The sequence below is a fragment of the Corvus hawaiiensis genome, chromosome 1, assembly GCF_020740725.1.
Source record: "Corvus hawaiiensis isolate bCorHaw1 chromosome 1, bCorHaw1.pri.cur, whole genome shotgun sequence".
Lineage (NCBI taxonomy): Eukaryota > Metazoa > Chordata > Aves > Passeriformes > Corvidae > Corvus > Corvus hawaiiensis.
This window is the reverse complement of record NC_063213.1, coordinates 80,497,793-80,511,763: the sequence shown is the minus strand read 5'-3', so window position 1 is coordinate 80,511,763 and position 13,971 is coordinate 80,497,793. Positions and strand designations below refer to the sequence as shown.

Genomic DNA, 13,971 nt, shown 5'->3' with positions numbered 1-13,971 from the left:
ATGTTACTTAATGAGCTCACATCAGGTGTTAAGCCCATTCCTTCAAGTAAAATTTGTCATATTGCTCTCCCCCTATGGAAGAGCAGGCCTGAAACAGATGCAGAATTTAGCCATTCAAAGAGGAACAGAAAGTGCTGGGAGTAACCACAAGCTCTAGTAAACTGCAGATTGCTCAGATAAAGCAATGAGAGATACATACAGTGTTCCATTAAGATGTAGACTTTCTGTCTGTCTGCTCTTGCCCAGGGACCAGAGGGAGTCTCCTTAGCGGGAAAGAAAAGAAGGCATACTGAAGTTTCCTCTCATTTTCTTCAGAAGCAGTTTCCTGGCTGCCAGTTTTATGGAATTTGCCTTTTCCAAAATCCTTGTAGCGCCTGGAATAACGTGCTTCCAGTGTTAGGAGAGTAGTTAAACACACGTAAAACTAGCTAGTATTTTGTCTTGATGGTAAGGTTCATGACTTTGTGAAACTACTAAGGAATTATCTTATTATATCTGTTCTTTGGCCATAAAAGGTGAGAAAAATGAGCCTTAGCTTAGGAAATAGCCTCCATCCACTAATATGGTTTGTGTGGGTAACAGTATGGTGCATTCCAGTACCGGAAATATGCTTGTCACAAAACTCAGTGCTGCCCTGGAGGGAAGATACTGCCAGAAAAATATGCAAAAATGGGACACATACACACAGAGTAGTGGGTAAGGAAACAGCATGTGGCCAAGGATAAGAATACTCATTCTCCATGAGCTTCACTGAAATGTAAACAAAAGGAGAAGGAAAAAAAAGAAATGAAGAAATGAAATAAAAAGGAAAGTTGAAATAAATTAAAACAAGAAGCACAGAACCCCATGGGAAAAGAGTCATACAGGCAAAATGCACAATGAGGATGCTCTGACTCAGACAAGTACTTCAAAGGAACTGGGGTCAAAGTGTTCCTTCACTGTTGCACTGTAGGCACAAAAGCATGCAGGGGCTATTCTCTGCACACTGCTGAAGCAACAAGAAAGAATCTTCAGAATGAACAGCAAACATCCATTTTGAATCTACGTATGGGACAAAAAATTTTAAAAATCCAAGTGCAAGAGGTGCAAAAGCTGTCTCCCCAATATAGCAAATTAAGAAGTTGACATGACTGCCAGTCATTGGGATGAAGCACTGAAGACTTCAGGGAGAATGGACCAACATTCAAAAACAAGAAGTATTAAAAGGAAGTCGCAAAATTAATTTAATAAAACTTTCTTTGACAAATTTCATTTGTGGATTAAACTACAGGGACACCTCAGAGTTAACACAGACTGGTAGAGAAGTCATGATGTTTTGACAGTATTTGGTGCTCAAAGCAGGTTACTTATATTGCCAAACCGGTATAAGCTAAGGAATCATAGACACGCTGTATGAAAGCAGTACACCATCGTGTATGAACAATTTTTCATATGAAGAAATCAAAGAAGCCTGCTGAAACAACCACCTCTTGGTTTCAGTATTCTTCACTAATCTCTGTTGACCGGAATTAAAGACTTGAATAATTGGGATTTTTGACATATGACAAGATGACTGAAATTTCTATTGTGAAAACTAAGAAATCCTTGATCACTAAACAAATTTCAAGCAGATCAAGCTATTGGGAAAACACCCAAGAAAACAGAAAATGACAAAAACCAGGAACACAAAGGTTCCTAAATGCAGGTCTGACACCATGTCTTAAGCCTTGCATTGTTAGATATTCTTAGCATTTCCAACGGCAGCATCTATAAGCACCTATATGTAGCAACCTTGATTCCCATTCACACTGTCTTTTACTTTTGGGTTTTTTTATAATGAAGTCTGTTGCAAATATGTAATTTATGCTTATATTTCCAGCAATAACTGTTATTTGATGTATTTCCTCTGAAAAACAACCTGGCACTGTATTTCACGCCAGTCATTCTGCCCCATGAAAATCTTAGGCTGAAGGAATCCACTTTTTTTTCCTTGAAGTAGTTAACTCATTATTTAATACACCAAGATAATGCCACTCTTTAAATCTGTATTATATGTCTTACCACTAGATCAGGATGACACTTGTAATTAAAGTATTATTTCCAAGTACCATTCACAGTTTACATTGCACTGTTTTTTCACACTATTCTAGCAGTCAAACTGCCTTGAGCACAATTTACACATCTCACAAAATAAAAACAGAAAGCAATTGCTTTTTTAATAAGCTACAGAAAATAAAAGAGTAACATATCAGGGGCACACACCCACATACTTTCAATACTATTATTTTTTTTTAAGTATGCTCTGCTTTTTTTAGTTTTGTATTCTACTTGATTACCTTGACAGAACTGCTAAACTGTTTGACTTTTTCTGTAAGCTCCCATATTCCTTCCTGACGGCTTCAGCTCCCATTTGATGTCTGCTCTGACCTCTTCAGATGAATTTCATTTCTCCTCATCACTTACAAATATGCTTCAGTACTTGTAAGTCAGTATCTAGTCTTTTGTTATTAGTTCTTCTCTATCCCCACCCAACTCTCACCATGAGACAGAATCAGTTCCTTTGTTCACCTATTATTCTTCATTATTTCATGACTGTCTGATCATTGGTACTTACAATATTCTTCCATCCCCTGGTTTCTGTCTCTTGTCATTAGTTATCAAATCTATCATTTTTTCTAAAGTTTCTAAAGCTTGTTCCTCCTTTTCACTGTAATGTCCACCTTGCACTCCTTCAGCGCCGTATGCTAACAGCCAAATATTCAGCTCTAGTGTGCTAGCAGTGCACCAGTGGCCTGCTCACTTGCTCTGTGAAAAATGTGCTCTCTCATCTGAATGGCCAACCAAACGTTTTTCTCAAGCTAAAATGACTTTTGTCTCCACAACTTTTTGCTGCCTTTATTTGCCAATCCTCTACTCCTTTTATTTCCAAGTCTCTCTATGCATTAATTACAAGAAAACAAAGAAAACACAACATGAAATTCATTATCCCATCAGAATTTTCTCTTTGATGCCTTCTATTTTTTGCATTTCTATTTTTAAGTCGGTGGTGACATTTTTACTGTCCTCTCTTCTATGCTCTCTGTACTCTGCACCACTGACAATTGCTTACCCAATTCTCTCTTTCAGTCTCTCATTTACCTTCAGATCTTTCACAGAAAGTAAGCAGAAAATGTATTTTGCCTTTTCCACCACAGAAAAAACCCTCACATGCCCTCTCCAACAGCTCTGCTAACCTCTTGTTTTTAAAGTCATTAAGCGTGCTACTTGTAACATCATAATCACCATCTACCCAGTGCAGTCACTGAGATGACTCTGAGTGTATCAGATTAAAAGGTCTGTCTCGTCTAGGAAATTCTCCCTAGAAGTGGCCAAAAGCAGATGCTTACAAAAGAAATGAGTGTGAGAAGTACAGCTACTATATCTATGCTAATGACTGACATCTAGTTTTCTGTTTCAGATTTCTCTCTCCTGTCAAAACTAAAGCATTAGTCAGTTTCTACCACTTTTTGTACAGATCTTACCATTCTATTAGGTTCATTAAAATCTCTAGGATTTTCATGTCCCACCCTTCCTCAAGCAGTATAGATTTGTCCCTCCAATACACAAATTTGTTCTGTAACCCAGGAATTATCCTAAATTTAAATATATATTTGGATCCTCCTGTTCCCAGTATTTCTAAAACTTGCATGTGCTATCTATGCAGCATATCTAAGACTATTCAAACATAAAAAATTGATTTCTCATCATCACTTTTATCTTAAGTCTCAATTACTGTAACACATCTTTTAAGCTCATGACGAAAGTCATTTTCTCAGCAAGTACAAAACTGCTTCAAATACAATTCCTTTTAGTCCACTACTTTGACCACGTTACTGGCCTTCTTTCTCCACTATGATGGACTCTCTTCCTCATCACATGAAATTAAAAAGACTTGATTTGATTTTTTAAGTCCTTTTAGGCATTTATTGACATATTAATTACTTTCTAATGATTACTCAGGCATTGAATCTCATTTCCATTCAGTTCATGATACCTATCTCAGCCAAGTATTTTATTTTCCAATAGCCCTTGTATAGTGCCTTCACATTCAAAGGGTTCCTGCAAATCTTCACTATTCTCTTTTCAAGAGGCCTCTTAAAACACATCCCATTTGAGATGCCAAAAACTCAATTATAGTTAGAAATGGTTAGTGTACCAGGCTAGTGTACCATGGATTTGTCCCTTATCTCTTCTTCAAACTTCTTTGTAAATTGTCTAGTATTGGAACAATCCTTTTTGTTCTTTTTTGCCCACTGACATATGGAATAGCACAATGTATCCTTCCGGATCTTCAGTACGGGGAGTTGACATTAATTGTTCTTAGTACACTGCACAGTTAGGATGCATAATTGGATATTTCAGCCCTTTCCCTTTCTCCTTCTTAGTTATGCCTAGAAGAACTCAATGCTGTCATCCAGCTGAGCATAGTCATTGGCAAAACTTTTACTAAACATTTACTACAGAATTGTTTCTGGATACTGGCCTCCATTCTGAAGCATCCGAAGAACTGGACTTTTGCACTTTTTAATGTAACATGCACTCACATACCTGCAGTCTGCTGCAGAGTTTTGCTCATGCTTATCTAGTTGATGCCAGTGAGCTTACTCAAATGAGTGAGGATTATGCACATTAACAAAATTTGGAAAAGTGAAACTTTACCTTTTGAAACGTACCACCTTAATTTGTTTCTATTTTAAGAAATCAGGCCTAACAAGTAAGAATTTACTTTTTAAAACAAGTTTTGTGATTTTTCTGGTGTCAGAAAAGGTGTTGAATTGCCACACAATTATGTTTTAAATTAGCACATCCATCTATTGTATCACTTTCGGAATAGGTCCATTCCACCAAAGTACCAGAATATAACGCTTTAATGAATGGGATTTATTAAACATCTAATGTAACGTGATTTTATGACAGACTACTACTAGCAACAGTCCAGAAAAGGCAAGTCTCTAAATATCTTTACTACTCACTTATAGAAATGACAGGTTTTAGCACAAAAGTATATATTCTCAACATTTGCATGAGTCTATTCCACTTTTAAACATTATTTCTGAATCTTATGAGAGCATTGACATTCTTCAATACATATTCATACTTAAGTGCAAGTCTAGTGAACTAATCTCCTAACAGCTTAAAAATTAGATAGCACCAATAAAAACAAAACAATGTGTTTATATTTCTTTTAGGAATGTATTTCCTCTAGGAAGGAAATCTGTACAAATTATAAGCTTAACAAACTAATAAAAAATATTTATTTTTGCGCTTTCTTTCTTTTTGTTAATCTAAAATTTAATTCTAAGTGGATTTAATTTCCAAGTCATACATTTGAAGTTTCTCTCTCCTTTTTATGTCTTTTCAAAAAGCCCTTCCAAAACTCCCTGCCCAGAGCAGTATTTGTTCCAGCTCCCTTCATTATAGTTTGAGGGGGAGGGAGGGAGTGAAGTTTCTAGTTATTAACATAGCCCTGCCTATTATTGGATTAAATTCCACCCTGCCAAAAGGAGCAAGTCCAGCAGCATGAACATGTGCTTTTGTTAATAGACTAGTGCAAGGTTAAATACGTCTTTCTGATATGATCCTAAGAAGGATATTAAAGAATTCCAAATCTGCATTTCTCTGTTATACATCATATCAAACACCATCAACTTGTTTGTGTGCTCATCTTTCACTGTTAGCCCATGGGTTAATTTGGGGTTTTTTTAATGTTTTAAGGTTTATTTCTACAATAAAATCTATGTGTTTTCAGGGTTGGATTCTTAAAAGTAAATTATGTAGCAGCTGCTGAAACTGGAACAGTCAATCTGGAAAAATTTCTATTGGAATAGAAATATTTTGTTTCTTGAATGCACTGCCCAAAAAGAGGCACTCCTTGGGGATTACTTTGCCTTCTATGAAGCAAAGGAAACCATAGAACATGTTAGATATTAAATGGAATATCCACATCTATTCCAATGCTCTGAATGAAAACATAGAAAAATCTCTTGCTTCTGAAGTCCCTACACATTTTTACATTCCTTATATACATAAGGTGAAAGCAAACCTTAAGAGCTGGTGTAAATCTGCATAGACCTGAGTGTAAATAGACCAACTTTGCACAGACCTGGTGTAAACCTGCACTCACTTGAGAAAAAGCTACTTTTGTTAATAGCACCAGTTTTCTCTCCTATGATGCTGCCTACAAAGTTCTAATAAGTAAAAGAGTGGTAGAGACAATTCTGGGAAGATGGACTGAGGCAGACTACTGGTTGTTGAAAGAGTAAACTACTCTTGTCCAAATTTTGTCTCTAACATTATGCAAGAAGTCCTCCTTTTTTGGGAACTTTTAAGTACATTCACTACTTCAGCTGAAGATGTTTTAAATTCCTTCTGTATTGAAATGGTCTCACCCTTAGCTTTTTGCCAAAACTAACCAGAAAGTTACCTTAAAATGAGCTTTTGTGTAGTGTAGAAAACGACTCAGAACCCGTCCAAAAGTTTAAGCCAAGACAGCTGTTAAAAACGGCCAATACTATTACAGTCAAGAATATGGGGGAGGAGGGAGAACATTTTAAGACTGATTCCCCTTATAAAATTACACAGATGACTTCATTTTGAGACTTCCTTTTAGATTCTGTAACTACAAGAGGAATATTCTGTGTAGGAGACTGAGAAAGGTACGACTGTGTTCCTTCAAAGAGATGGGTCATCTTTTCGGTGTCAGGAATTTGACCTCACGATTGCATGTCTAACTTATTATTTGAGTTGCAACTCCATGGAATCTTTTTGTATGCTATTTTGTCAAGAATAAGAAAGGACAGACTTAAATGACTTACCTAAAAAATGAAAGACAGGGCTAAGAATAAATCAAGTATTTAGCTATTGAATGAGAAACATGAATCTGGTTTTTTTCCCTCCTCCCCCCCAGAAAAAAGAAAAAAAAGGTGACAACTCATGCAGTGAATGGCATTTAACTTTTGTCTCTTCAGTTTCTTTCAACTTCCCTTTTAAGCTTGGAAAAACTTTGTTGCCTGCTGTGTCATCTATTGACTCTTGTTTGCTTCTCTTTTCCACAGAAACTGAATCGTTGCTCTTCAGAACTGGGCTTGATGCTGCTGTCCACACATAGATATCTAATGACATTTCAGATGACCTTTACTATCCACTTGGCCTCCAGCTGCAGTTCTAGAGTCCTTCGTAAGTTCTGTCATATCTGCTATTCTGTGTACATATTTTGGCTACCTTAGGACATCTCAAATAGTACTAGATGCCTCTCTGCAGACAACTGTGTCATGTCTTTGCTGTCTAACAACTATTTTCAGATACTATAACTGCAAACTATTGCTATCATCTTTGCTAGAAAAAGGATGAGATTGCTGTGGATATGCAAGGAATAAAGATTTTTAAAAGATTAAAAAAACCAAAAGGATCAAACCCCATGCCAAACCATGTCTCTGTAGAAACAGAATCTACCACCTTCATTATCTGGAGTGTTTTACAAATCCTTTACTGCTTTACATCATAAAAATTCTATCTAGGAAAGTTTACCAAAAACTTTCCTTTGAGGATTTATAAAGGAAAAAAATTGACGTCCACTGGCTCTGAAAGTACTTGCCCCTAATCTGAACAGCCATAAGCAAATACTCCAGATATCCTGTATCCAAGGAATGCTTATCACATTCACACAACTGCCATTACCATCCAACCATGTCTTTTCTATAAAACTCCAATCAAATGCAGGCACAGAAAAATGACCCAAGTGCTCTGGCCTTTGAGAGCTCCATCATCTCTGCGCTCTTAGGATCAAAACTAAAAAAAGATACAATTATCTTACTAAATGTGTTCCTCAGATGTTATAAAATACAATTTCCAGGATGGAATTTAAAGCCTCTAAAGGATTCTGATATGCAAAGTGGTATTAAGGCTTCCCTAAGAGATCTGCTGGAGCTTTGAGTTTCTCTCCCGCCTCTCCCTGAACATGCTACCACTACAATGCTCTAACTTCCAGCTGAATGTTCTGATGCTGCTGAAACAGAGCTGTGGAAAATGTTACTGCACATTTCAGCTTCTGAAACAGCTGCAGGTGGACAGAACTTTAAGACTGTTCTATTATTCTGAACTGTGCCAAGACTGAAAAGTCACCTCCTTTTACGTTTTTACAGTAGATGAATACACTGACAACAGAAGCTTTCTTCACCTCTCCCCTTTGGACCCCAGGCTTGAAGAATGAACAAAATCAACTTTTGAGTGAGTCTTTAACAAACAGTAAAGACATGTTTAAAGTTCAGAAAGTGAATCCGGGAGATCCCAGTTTTCTGTCACATCTCAGCATGATTTAACTACTTATGGAATTTACCAACCTCTAAAGACCATTTCTACAGCAAGCCAAAAACTAGAAGAACATAACAGAACCAAATCACTACACATTTTAATATGTAACTGGTCTTAAAAACCAACTTCAAGTGGGTACAAGTGCTAGCTGGTGAGGCATATAGGATCTTCTGCTGTATTTTCCAAAAACCTTGGATGTAAAAGTAAGAACAATTTTGTTTTAAAAAATGACTGAAAACACATACTTTTTTTAAAAAGAACAAATTACCTGGCAAGGCTTTTTCATTTTAATGGCTATAACATGGTATCTGTAACAGCAGAGTTCACAGGTCCATGACCCTCTTTCACTTATCCACTTTAAGAGGCAAAGCTGATGCGTGTATCGTACTGAGCCATCGCAGCGGCAAGGGTTTAACAATTCACCCTGGAAAGGCAATACAGAAACATCAACTTTAAAGGAACCTTTCAGGTACATGTACACTAAATACTGAAATCTTTAGGGGTCTGTAACAATGACCTGGTCTCAATTTCAATATGTGAAAAAGCATGTATTTTTGGCTATGAAATACTCAAAAATGTAACTGTCTTAAAAATATCTAGCTGCTTCTACTGAGAAAAAAGACAGAAAGCTGCCTACACATGTGCATGTACGTATGTGAAACAAAATATTACCGTGCGTTAAACGACAGTACCATTAGCGCTTTCAAATACCTCAAAAGATTCCAAAAGTGGTTGGATATATTTCTCCAACAGCTATTTGCAGTCATCACTTGGAAAGAAATGTGTGACGTCACGATTCCAAGAGAACCTTGCTCTTGGAGAACGGCTCCGTGCTGTCCAGCTAGCCAGCTGTCAGGCAGGACCTTAAATAATGTAACTAAGCACTTCCCCCAGTAGTTTCAGTATTATACAAATCAGCTCTTCTCTTCTTTCCGACTCCAAGACAAGCTATAAAATGCTAGTTACAGATCCATTGCTGATATTGTGCCCAGTAAAGTCACGACAGAAATGATACTTGGAGGTCTTCTCAGCATTACCTGTAAGCTAACACTTACACTTGTCATTTTAAAGTCTAACAGAAACCTGAGAAATTCGTATTGTGTAGAGTCCCTCAGAGGTGAACAGGGGAGCGCGAGGGCCAGAGGACACCCAGCGTGCAAGCCAGACACAGCAAAATCCCTGAATTCTCCCAAAGCTCTGCGCCGGCTCAGGTTTGCCCCAGGCGTTTGCCACATCCATCTCGCACAGCGGCAGCCGGGGCTCGCACAGCCGCCGCCGGAGAGGGCGATTCCTGCCGGGAGCGACTCCGCGATCAGCACCAGGGACAGGGCTCGGCCCCAGAGCGGGAGGGTGCGAAGGTGTGCGGGGTGCCGGCCCGCCCGCCCCCGGCGCCTCTCCTCACCTGCTCGGGGCCCTGGAAGCAGATCTTGCAGATGGGGCCGGCCCCGCCGGCGTGGCCGCCGCTGCCGCTCTCGCTGCTGCTGCACACCGAGCGCGTCTCGGGCTTGTCGCCGCCGGCAGCCCCGCTCTCCGAGCCGCCCCTCCGGCTCTCGCCCTCCTCGGGGCTGTCCCCGCTCGCCTCCCCCGCCCCGGCCGGCAGCTCCAGCGGGGCGGCGGCGGCTCGCGGCGGCTCCCCGGCAGGGAGCACGACGCTCCCCGCGGCGCAGCTCATGCCCCGGGGCACCCGCTTCCCCGGGGCGGGGACGGCCCGAAGCGGTGGATGGCGGCGGGGAGGGGGCGGCGGGGGCGGCTCTCGGCTGCGGGCGGCCGGGAAGGTGACCCGGCGCGGCCGCTCCCTCACGGCCCGGCGCTGTGCGAGGAGCGGCGCGCGGGGCCGCGGGCGGCGGGGCGGGGCGGGGCGGGCGGCACGCGCGGAGGGACGGAGGGAGGGACGGACGGAGGGAAAAAGGGAGGGAGGCGCGGGTCCGGCACCGGGCACCGGGCACCGCCGCCCCCGCACCGCCGCGGTCACAGCCCCGCTCCGGGAGAGCCGCCGCCCTGGCGCCTGCCCAGCCGGGCGAAACCCCTGCCCCTTTCCGGGACGAAAATCCCTGCCTGCTCTCCCGCCCGCCCCCCGGCGCTCCTGCCCTCAGCAGCGGCTTCCCCCGCACCCCGGCGGCCGCGGGCCCTGCCCCGCCCCGGGGGCACTGCCTTTCCTTCCCTTCGTGGCCACCTCCCGGCCCTGCTCCCGGCGCTCAGTGCTCAGGGGGCTCCTCCACCACGGCCCCCCAGCGCCGGAGGACGCGGCTCTTCAGGGGACGCCTACAGATCTTTCTACTTTATCGTGGTTTTGGCTGCAGGACGTTGCAGAACGAATATTCAACAGTTGTTCTTTGGGTGTGAAACAGTAGCTCTCCCAGTCTTCTGTGGCTGGCCTTTTTTTTTTTTTTTCTTTAATTCATTACATCACCTCGTTTTCAAAATTAAATCTGCTAAAAGCATCATGATCAAATATCTTCTAAAAAAAAATCCTCAGCAGTTAGAAAATCTTTAAAGTTTGGCTGGGGCTGCTGAAGGAAAGTAGGTGTGAATTTCAGCATCAAGTATGACACCAATGCACATTTGATCTCGTGAAGATGACAGCAACTGTCTGTGCAGGGAAGGAGAAAGAAATAAAATCTAAAAAAACCCCCAAAACAATTGCAAAGCCATATGCTTTTCCATAGCCACATTTAGATCCAAAGTGTGATGAAATCACACATCTTCCTCATTGGCTGCTTAGATGTAGTCTCAAGATGAGGGAGTACCTAATGAGCTCAGCCAGTGCCTTCACTGGCTGTGTTGTGATAGTAGTGGCTTTCTTGGTGTGGACATTTTATCAGAAGACCGAAGCAGTACACAGAACCAAAGCAGCACTCCTCAGCCCATGATCTCACAGCATTGCGTGGCTCTCAAGCTCTCCGGAGAGGCTTGCAGAGTATATTCCAAACACCTGGTCCGACCTTTCAGCCTGGCTGGAGATCAGCTCAGCAATGTGCTGTTGGCAGAAAACCCTCAGACCCATATTGCAGGAGAGTGACATTCAAACCAATTGAGGCAAGGTGCTGTTAAAGCCATTTCAGTCCCCCTAGAGTCTGTGTCTATTATGGATGCAACAGATACATTAAGGACAAAGAACACCAATGCTATTTTCAGTATTGCTCTAAAAAAAGTATATTTGGAAGTTGACTTCTTATAGTGGAATAAGAAGTATCATAACTTTTCTCATCAGCTACTAATTCCCATTCTCATGAAAATCTGTTTTTCTGGCAGCTCTACCTTAGCTAAGCCAGTGCTGGCCATTTAGCTTGGCATTAGAACAAGATGCTTCAGCCCTAAAATTACATTTGTTCACAAGGTGGTTGTTGAGTAGGTAAATAAAATGGATTTGTCCAGATTTGATAATGTAAAGCAAAAAATGGCACATTGACAGTGACGTTTTGATGAACAGCAGATGCTGTGGAGTTAGGAAATTCTCTACATGTAATTTTTTTTGTAGAAATGTAATAGCTGAAGGAGTACCTGGAGAGGCTAAACAAAAGTGAAGACGGAACTAATCAAATAGATGAATTCTAAGGAAAGAAGAGGTAATCACAAAAAAATAACAGGAAAAAAAAAGGAAATGTCAGAACAAACAGATGAGTAAAAAATACTGGGTAGAAGAGAACTAAAGCAAAACCAGAAGGAAAAGACAGTGAAACTAAAGGAGTGAAGTGAGAAATGAATGTTAAAATTTGCTCAACCATATCTGAGTAATACAGCATGCCCTTGCCATTTGCTGTATGTGGAAGTTTATGCCATTTTTCTTTCTCTTCCTTTTGTTTGTCAGCAAAAGTTCAGTAAGTGACATGGCTTTTGGAAAGGCTATAAAAAGAAGATAAAAATGTCAGCACAGAAATGGAATGACTTCTTAGTGACAGTAAAATAAAGAAAAATGTGACTATAGAGAATAATAGAGGGCTTTAAGATGGTCAGTCTTTTCTACCAAATCTTGCCCAAAATAAATGTATAACATGACTCTTAAAAGGAAACACATCTGACATGAATCAGAAACATTTTTTTTTCACACATATGTAATTAACTTGGAGAGCTGATTGTGAGTGGGTATTTCACAGACATGAGTTTTTCAATGCATCACCTGTTTGCCTGTCTACCAACAGCTACTGGCACGCTGGCTAAAATGCGATTGCAAAGGCTATCGATCCCCGTGCTTCAGAGAGCATTGGAATTGCTCTGCATGCTGAGGGTGGAAGGAGATGCCAACAAAAGAGCAGAAGGGGTGGAGAACATTCTGTAACACAGCCTCCAACCGAAGCAGCATTCAGCCTTCTGCTGAGGGAGAGAGAAGGACTGGAGCCAAAATCAAAGATCGAAACAGAAAGAAGAAAAATTTAAAGCAAGAAAGGATAATTCGCTTCATAACAGCAGTAGTGTAGGTGGTTGGGAGAAAGAAAAAAAGAGAAGCTGAAACCAGGAAGAATTAGTTTGTGATTTAGACAGTGAACTGGAGCTTGTGGGATTTATATTGAAGCACGGCTTTGCTATGCACTTCTTTGACAACAACCTTGAGCAAGTGACCTCAAGTGGGCTGAACAGAGGGGTCTGGTTGCCTAAACACAGGCAGCTCTTTACACTCCCAGATGTGTGTCCAACAGCCTCCAGAGGACTGTGGCTGTCACATCTGCCATCTCTTTTGGGAACAGTAGCAGTAGACTCCCAGATGCAAGAACATCTCCCTTAGTTTGGCTTATTCTCTACATAAAACTGAAACGATAATGTTCGCTTTCTGTGTTCTTGTTCCTACCTCTTCCATTATAATATGTGACATTTTACTGGCAGATTCAGGCCATATTTGTACAGTCTTGATCTTGGCAGACATACCTAGGCATTATAACAAGACAAATAATAAGGAACAGTGATACGGATAAAAATAACACTGAAGTAATAGGACTGTGGGACAGTGAAATGAATTGCATTTTCAGCAGGCAATGGGAAAGGCAGAAGTACAACCCCCTAGGGAACAGAACTTGTTGCTCCTCTATTTTCCTCTGTTCTGATCCAGGTACATTTTTTTCTCCACTACACCAGCTCAGCACTGCGCAATATTTTCCTCCAAATAAAATAATGGAAACTCAAACCAATTTTTTTACCTAAGGAGAATCAGCTGTAGGTAGAATATCCAGGAACAAAAAAAAGAGGAAGGTGTTTGAATGACAATGAAGGAGAAATGTTCAGGGAGTAGACAAAATAGGTTTTTTTGTTTGGTTGGTTGTTTTGGTTTTTTTTTAATTATATATCAAGATAAACAGTTTATGCAAATCTTTATGTACAGAAGATGTTGCACAGGAATACGGTGTGCAGGTAACAAACTGCTCAGGGCATTATAGGAATGGAAGCACTGTGTTACTGCACATTGAAAAGCCAAACACTGCTCTTCTTTTTTTTTCTCAAGAAGTTTCTGTAATACATTGACCTGTACCATAAATAGAGGAACAAAACAGCTCAGTGATGAGTTTCTTCCTTTTTGCTGCTTCCTGTACCTCTGAGGAAATCAAGATGATATCGTTCTAAGATATTAATAAGGGAGCAAAGGAAGTAATTGCCAGTGCATTGCATTCCAAACAAAATACTAATGAGATAGTAGAAACTTAAATCTACTTAAAT

The 13,971-nt window shown here is 40.8% G+C and overlaps 1 protein-coding gene across 1 annotated transcript in view; it reads right to left on the bottom strand.

Annotated features, from left to right (window-relative positions):
- MARCHF11 (membrane associated ring-CH-type finger 11) overlaps positions 1–10,069 on the bottom strand; it is a 31,843-nt gene extending 21,774 nt beyond the window's left edge. Inside the window, exons 1-2 of the mRNA XM_048311556.1 lie at positions 9,731–10,069; positions 8,597–8,752 (exon numbers count right to left, since the gene is read on the bottom strand). Of these exons, the coding sequence (XP_048167513.1) occupies positions 8,597–8,752; positions 9,731–10,000 (426 nt within the window). The 5' untranslated portion in view covers positions 10,001–10,069. The remainder of the gene's footprint in view (positions 1–8,596; positions 8,753–9,730) is intronic.
- Positions 10,070–13,971: the final 3,902 nt, after the last annotated feature.